Source organism: Tasmannia lanceolata, unplaced genomic scaffold (genome assembly GCF_043159265.1).
Source record: "Tasmannia lanceolata isolate RefF3 unplaced genomic scaffold, GAP_Taslan_0.1 ptg000016l, whole genome shotgun sequence".
Classification (NCBI taxonomy): domain Eukaryota; kingdom Viridiplantae; phylum Streptophyta; class Magnoliopsida; order Canellales; family Winteraceae; genus Tasmannia; species Tasmannia lanceolata.
Window position 1 is genome coordinate 9,862,538 of NW_027518693.1, and position 7,662 is coordinate 9,870,199.

Sequence of the window (7,662 nt, forward strand, 5' to 3'; positions counted from 1 at the left end):
CAAATGTCTCATTTCGTCCTAATTCAGATTTTTAAATCTACGACTCCAACTCTTCAAAAAAATCGGCTCGTCAATTTGACTGAGTCAACCCAATAAAAACTTGAGGGGATATTTTAGGCTCCTGGTTTTTGCACTACCATGTTTTTTATAATTGCACTAATTCACCTTGTCGTTTCCCTTTTATTTGGCTTTTCTGGGAATAACATTGATATGGTAACAGAGTTGAGAGGAACTCCCCAAAATAAGAAAAACAGAGTAATAAAAGCTCCCCTAATCCGGAGAACAAAGACAGATGGTGGTTGTGGAAAGCAATGGTCGACAATTTCAAACTACTTCCTATAATCAAAATGAAGCATGGCAGGAGTTGAGTAGAAAAAGCCACCAAAATTTGAGGATGAGCTAGAGCCTTAGGAAGTTGAGTCAGAGGTTGATAGACGCTCTCATCATTAGTGGTCTTCGAGATTAATAGTGCTCTTTGAGATTCTTTGTGCTTCCACTTTGCTTAGACCGTGCTTCTAAGTTTAGGAGGATCGATATGTCTTACCTTTGCTCTTTAGGTATGATTCCCAATTCTTGTGATAGGGGTAAGTTTTTGTATGCAGATTGTAAAACCTTCCTCTTTCTAATAAACCGGTAGGGGTCCCCGCCAAACCCTAGCTTACGTCAGCTCAACAAAGCCTTTGTCCCAAAGTAGTTGCGGTCAGCTATATGAATCCTTTAGAAAAATTTCATGACCGACCGTGCGTATGACCCGAAGCTTTTTCTCTTCCGTTTATTTAATTCTTTTTTTGGTCAAAGTCCATCAAACTTCACCATTTTCGTTGTAAAGAAAAGATTTCCTTCATCAAGCAAGTTTAAGCTTACGCATTTAAAAGAAGATTTACATTTTAAAGAAAATTTTCACATTCAAGAGAACATTCCCACGCCAAACTGTTATCTAGCGGAAGAGGTTTCCACGGTAGAGTCGTGATTGTTCGAGTTCCAACTGTTCGGCTTGACATTTTTACATAAAAGAAAAAATTTCTGCTAAAAATTTTCGGTAACATCCAGAAAACAGATTTTCTCTTAGATGGCGTTTCGAAGTGGTGTCTTTACCGATCAAAGCAGTGTTTCTAAATGGACTCTTTTCTCTTATAAAGTTCAAAATCTAGCCAAGTTTTTCAAATAGAAGAATACTTAAGAAAAGCTCTAAGTTTTCTTTTGGATAAGGTTACTGTTAACTTCTTTTTCATTCTCGATTTTTCTAGGCAACCAGAGTGTTCCCGCAGGTGGTTCGAATCTCTTCAAACGTGCAGTTTGATAGAGATCAACGGTGCGCCAAGATGTTATATTCTGAGGGTGATTATACTTGGATCTGCTACACCAGAATTAGTTTCTGCAAAGGCACAAATCCACCTTAAAGAAAGCGACCTAGTCCATGCCTCATCTCTCCACACCAAAGAAACGGTTTTTACTAACATTGTCACATTTTGTTTCGTAATAGAGATCAGGTGAGCCATATTAACAATTTTTTATTTTGTATTTGCAATTTTTGAAGAAAAACTACAACATTACACAAAAGGTAATAGTTCTAATTTATAAAACAGCCAATCACAATCTAAAAAGAACAAGGTCGGCGTGATCAATTCCTTCTAGCACCCGACGTTGTGCCGGGAACTTAGGGAGTGAAGTAGCAACATAGCGCGCACTCTTAAGGTATGTTGTGTACTTGTGCTCCATGTCCCCACTTCTATTATGGATCTGGCCGAAAGGCGAAGAGGGTGAGTCATGGTGCGCGTGGTAACCTCCACCATGCGCCTGATTATCGATCTTACTCATGGGCGTTGTGGGTGGGTCGTGGTGGTTACGATAGCCTCCGCCGAGTGAGTGGATGCCCAGTTTCAAGCCATCGGGTGCCAATGATTGTAGTTCCCCGACTACCTTCTTGAGAGCATTCTTACGGAATGTCCAATCACCCGTCTTCCAGTTGAAATGGTACAGGGGGAGGAAACGTTGGCCGTAGACCGCTATAAACTCAATGGTGGAAAGGATGAACTCGAATTCAGTGAGGGACATGTAGTAAGAGAAGCTTATCCTTGTCCATCCGGGTTTAAGCCCATTGTATCCCTGCAAATTGTTGATGTGTTAACCAGGATTAAGCTATGGAAAAAGCCTTGTCCGTGTGTGTAAGTGTTATCTATCTATCTATCTATAATCTATCTAAAGTATGAGGAACGCTAAACTGTGGGGCGCCCTTGCAAAAATAGGGTGAAAGGACGCCCCCATTGGATCCACGTTACCATATAGAGCATTTAACATCTTTTTTACTTTTGTGTTACTGTAAGGGAAATGATAAATGCGCCCCTTTTCATTACTAGGGACACCCGGCTACAGTGTATCTATGACTGCAAAGGGGCTGATGTACTTCACATTTAAAGGAATGAAGTGACCTGTTGGCCACGTACAATGCAGCTGGGTGTCCCAAGCGATGAAAATGGGTGCATTTATCATTTCCCTACTATAAATGTACTATGGTGATGTGGATGGGATGCCCTTCCATAGTTTCACCTCATTTTTGCAAGGGCGCCCGTCCGTTTATTATAAGAATGTTTCTTTTCATTGTCATTAGCTTCTTTTTTTTCAAGAAATTTTTTCATTTGAAATCATTTTCCCCATGGAAAACAGCTTTTTCAAGAATTGAAGATATTAACAATTAATGCACTAACATCTATCAACAGCCAATCAAAAAAGTATTTAGAGGGTTGCTAGCAAAATGGGAATCCCGTTTGAAAAAAACAGACGAGAGCCTCTTTCGTGACAAATGCGCAAGAAGACAGAGACGGGGCATAAATCCCCACAAACATGAAACACCAAAAATCAATTGGAAATTGCCCAAATCAATCCCCACAAACACCAAAAATTAGGGTTGCAACTCGAGCCGGGTTTTACCCGACCCGCATCGACCCGACCCGAAAATAGCCTGGGTTGGGTTCAGGTTTCATGGGTCTCGGGTCGAGCCGGGTTGAGCATTCAAAAGCCTGCATGAATCTCGGGTCGAGCCGGGTTTGAAGGGGCCCGACCCGACCCGAGTTACATAAGTTATAGTATGTACATTTTTTTCTATTGTTAGTTAAAAGTTAAAAGTGAAAACTCACGCACCCACTGTTATTGTATGAGTGTAATTTCTGCTTCTATGAGTTGAATTGATTCAAGTGTTTGATTCAGCATTGTTTGATTGTAATTACAACATTGTTTGATTACAGCATTGTTTGATTCAAGTGTAATGTGAGTGTAATTACATCATTGTTTGATTCAAGTGTAATGTGAGTGTAATTTCTGCTTCTATGAGTTGAGTTGCCTTGCCAAACAAGAATTTTCCTTAAAAAATTGCGTCAACATGAAAAAACCCAAACCGACCCGAGATTTATCATGCGTAGGGCTGGGTTTGGGAATCGTGGGTTTTCCGAAAAAAAACCCGACCCGACCCGAGATATTTCTCGGGTAGGGTTGGGTTCTCCAAAACCCGACCCGCCCGACCCGAGTTGCAGCCCTACCAAAAATCAATTGAAATTGTCCAAATTATCTGTCAATCTCACCATCTTCTTTATTTTCTAAATATGATCCCATTTTAGAAGTGTTTTCCAAGTGTTTAATAAAGAGAAGGGTGCTATTGTTAATTAGAAGGGAGAATGTGGATATAAAATCTCTCTCTCTCTCTCACATACACACACATCAAGATACCCGTTATTTTGTGGATATTTTATATGGGGCCTGAGCCATTGCAGGACTTCACGCCCTTGAGATAAGTGGCTGCTGTTGGATCAAATATCAAGAGCAGTACCTTTGTCGTACTGCCAGCACTGGACTTCACTCTCGGGCACCATATAGTTTCTCTATTTTATGACCCTATTGATATGGGTTTCCTTGAGCTTATTTTTTTCAGAATCATAACCTTCAACAGCCAATATAGAAAGGGCGATGATGAATCCGAACCCCCTGTAGGATAATTCGCACCCCTTTAAACGTCAAAAAAGCATTGAAGTCTGCCACATTATTCCCTTTAAAGGGGTGTGAATTATCCTATAGGGGGTGCAAATTTATCATTGCCCTATAGAAAATGTAAACTGAAGAAAGGAGTACCATATTGTTTAAAAAGGAGGAGTTTAAAATTTCATATTCCTATATTTCTGTGGGAAATGACATTTACACTCCCTTATGGTATCTTTTATTTATTTTCAAGAAAAGATAATAGAAAAGGGGATTTGATAGGGTCCATTGCAAAAGGCATTTCGCGGCTCGTCTGTCGCATGTTAGACCAGCCACCTCGTGAATGGAGACAACAACTCCATTCACAAGGTGGCTGATCTGACATGCGACAGACCAGCCGCGAAATGCCTTTTGCGATGGACGCTAGCAATTCCCATAAAAAGGAGGTGCAAACATTGTTATTTTTAGGGGAAAAAACAAATTATAGGGGGTGGACACATCATTCCCCTATGTTCACGTATATATATACACGAACACATGTGCATATGGTGTGTACACGAATGTGCAAGTGTAATGAAATAACATGAGCAATTACAGGCTTAGGAACACTGAGGCCTTGTTTGGATTGCAAGAAAAACATTTGTGATGCATAATTTTTCTTGAGAAAATTTTTTCTTTCTACAATTTAGATGGAAATGATGAGATATTATGGTTAATTTGGAGAGGGATTATCATAAATTGAAGGTCCCTCTAAGTTAAAAATAACAGGGGGTTTCAATTTATCTTTTTTTGTGCGTAAAAATAGTAGAAATATTTTTTCTTTCCAAACTTTTCTAGAAAATTCATGCAATCCAACAAAGTATCCATTTTACCTTCTGAATTGTAGAACGGAAGGCCAAGGATTGTTCCACTTCGACGCCAAGAAGATGATGGCCATAAGGACCGGCGCAGGCACAACCTCCGCGTGCTTGGATGCCAAAGAGATCGTTGAGGAGCTTCGTTACAAAGCGGCCATGAAGAGGCTTGTCCTTCTTCACAGCCCTCTCTCTCCACATGTACACTTTTTTCTCTCCAGACTCCGGTGCCGCTCGATCTACTGAGGTGGTATTGATGAGGAAGGAGATAATTGGCTGCCGCTTTGCCGAAGTGTTCCCAAGAACATGAACATTCGCATTAGGCAAGAGTCTTTGGAGTGCCTTATCAATCCAAAGGGTCTCCTGTGTGTCAATGAGGTGGTAGCCCATGTATTCCTTCACCCAGAATGCCAGTGCCGCTCGGATCTTTTGAATGATCGCCGGTGTTCCGGCGTCCTCTCGCTCTTCGATCTCATCATAGTAAAGGGTGTCCTGTGAAGCTCATGTTAGTCATGTTATACTGCATTTCTGCATAACTAACATAGCATATATGGGGCTTGAATAAGGCAAACATTGGTGAGAATCCAATGCCCAGAGAACATAAGGGTTCCTCCATAAGGTTTGTCCGTTAGGGTGAGCTAGGTCCAAGAGCAGGCCGACATGTGAGTATTCTTGTACTACCCCTTGCTGGTTCCGAATCGTAATAAATGACTTGAGTATATGATTTTAGAAAATGATCTAGTATGAATAAATAACATTGAATTTCGGATGAACCATCACCATCCAATTAAGTGGGTTGTCCCCACGTAGCATCTGCTTTATGAGGCGGCTTGGATGGTTTTGATTAAGGTTGCAGCTTGGGTACATGATTTTCTTCTCGTTTCTTTTTTTCAAAGTCCATGATATTGGCACTACTATGTTTTGATAACTGCACCAACTCATGCGCCAATTAAATAAGAAAGACAAGATGAGTTACTGCAATTATCAAAATATGGTAGTGCCAATATCAGTAGCTTTTTCAAATATTATAAGCGTAGGTGATTTAAAAAACCATAGGAGACCTTTTCATTGAAACCGTTGACAAAGGCAACCGTTCCACCTCCACAAGTAGAAGGAGGTGCTGATCTCAAGTAGTATAGAGTCTTGCTCATGAGCAAGATCCCAGGAGTTCCTGGCCCTCCGATGAACTTGTGGGGGCTAAGGAAGACAGCATCGTAGCCCTCCATTTCTCCCGATCTCAGGTCGATCTGCACGTATGGCCCACTGCCAAAAAAAAAAGACAAACATAAAGGGTGGATATGTGGAGAAGGGATGGAAAAATCAAAGATTCTCGCTTACCTCGCTGCAAAGTCGAAGCAAGCAAATGCGCCATGCTCGTGTAAAAGATGAGCTAGAGCTCTGGTATCCGTATGAATCCCGGTCACATTACTACATGCGGAGAAGGAGCCCAACATAGGGCGATCGGTGTATTTCGAAGACTTCAACTCTTTTCGAAGCATGTCAAAGTCGATGAGCCCCTCCTCATTGACCCCAATCTCCACCACCTCAGCCAGGCTCTGGCGCCAGGACAGGAGATTCGAATGGTGCTCATAGGGGCCAACGAAAACTACCCATCTCTCCTCCGGCCTGAGGTTCTTCAGCAACCTCAACCTCATGGTGGAGGAAATTGCGATCCCCATTACCTGTTAGTGGATAGAATATTAAATAACGTCATCTCCAACAGCTTAAGCTTTTAGAGTAATTTGTTGTTTCACATGGTACCAGAGCAAAGGTCTTGAGTTCAAAGCTACTTAATATTAAAAATCTACATTTAATGGCCAATCCAAAAGGGGGGCACATGTGCCACGTATAGGGCAACCTAAAAAAGCAGGACCACTCGTGAGGGTGAGTGGTAAAGTATAAAAGATTAAATAACGCCATCTCCTTTAGGAGTAATTGTTTGTTAATTTCACATTACCTCTTGGAGCCTCTTGATGGCCGCAGTTGTACCAGACCCACAGAACATAAGGGCATCCTCTGGGCCCCCACCCATGCAACGTTTAATGTACCTAGAGGCTTCGTGGGCCATTTTTGTGGTCCTATGCCCTACGAAGCTATCGTCGGTGTGGGTGTTACCATAGAAAGGTAGGACTTTTTCGATTATGTAATTTTCTATATGGTGCAAACACCTTCCGGAGGCCGTGTGATCGGCATACAACAAGTGGCGTTTGCCGAATGGGGTATCAAATTCAACATCGTGGCCGACAAGTTGAGATCGAAGCCACGCACACTTCTCTTCTATGGTTTTGGTTTCATCGGCAAGGCCATCGTCCAGCAGCCGAAAGGACACTGTCCTAAAATCGAAGTCTTCGTTCGATGACACCTTATCTTCTTCATTCCCATCCATCAAACCCACTGAGTATGGGGAAGAAGGAGACCTCGGCCGGTTCCTCCCACCGGGATGATGATCTTTGCCGTTGATCTTTCTAATAGGCAACACCATGGACGACTCATTTTCTGTGAAGAACATGGTGGGACCAGACATGGCTTACACTTCACCTCTCTCTCTCTCTCTCTCTCTCTCTCTCTGACGTGATACACCAAGAAGAGGGGGATGTATGTTGCTATTTTCTCTTCACAAACATGGAATCAAGCTCTACTTATAAGAACACATGACGAGTGGAAAAAACATGTGGGTGACCTTATAATTTAATTATAATTAGAATTTAATTAGGAAAATGATTTCAACACTCCAATGTTTGATAAAGATGAGCAAAGCAAATTGACGCAACCGATAGATAACGGTCCTCCGCAACCGATAGATGACGGTCCTGGTACGCTCCTACATGATATTTTGGTAACG

At 41.8% G+C, this 7,662-nt stretch overlaps 1 protein-coding gene across 1 annotated transcript; it reads right to left on the reverse strand.

The window, feature by feature from the left end:
- Positions 1-1,491: 1,491 nt before the first annotated feature.
- Positions 1,492-7,449, reverse strand: LOC143849046 (uncharacterized). Its single transcript, XM_077358096.1, has 5 exons — positions 6,778-7,449; positions 6,159-6,502; positions 5,882-6,083; positions 4,839-5,312; positions 1,492-2,106 (listed from the first exon to the last, which is right to left on the reverse strand). The coding sequence occupies exons 1-5, from the start codon at positions 7,342-7,344 to the stop codon at positions 1,591-1,593; spliced, it is 2,103 nt and encodes a 700-aa protein (XP_077214211.1). The 5' UTR covers positions 7,345-7,449; the 3' UTR covers positions 1,492-1,590.
- Between the last annotated feature and the right edge of the window lie 213 nt (positions 7,450-7,662).

Coding starts and splice junctions, on each gene's coding strand:
- LOC143849046 (XM_077358096.1), bottom strand. CDS start 7,344: ATGTCTGGTCCCACCATGTTCTTCACAGAAAATGAGTCGTCCATGGTG. Junction 5,313..5,881: donor TCAACGGTTTCAATGAAAAG/GTCTCCTATGGT, acceptor TGAGCTTCACAG/GACACCCTTTACTATGATGA. Junction 2,107..4,838: donor TCCGTTCTACAATTCAGAAG/GTAAAATGGATA, acceptor AACAATTTGCAG/GGATACAATGGGCTTAAACC.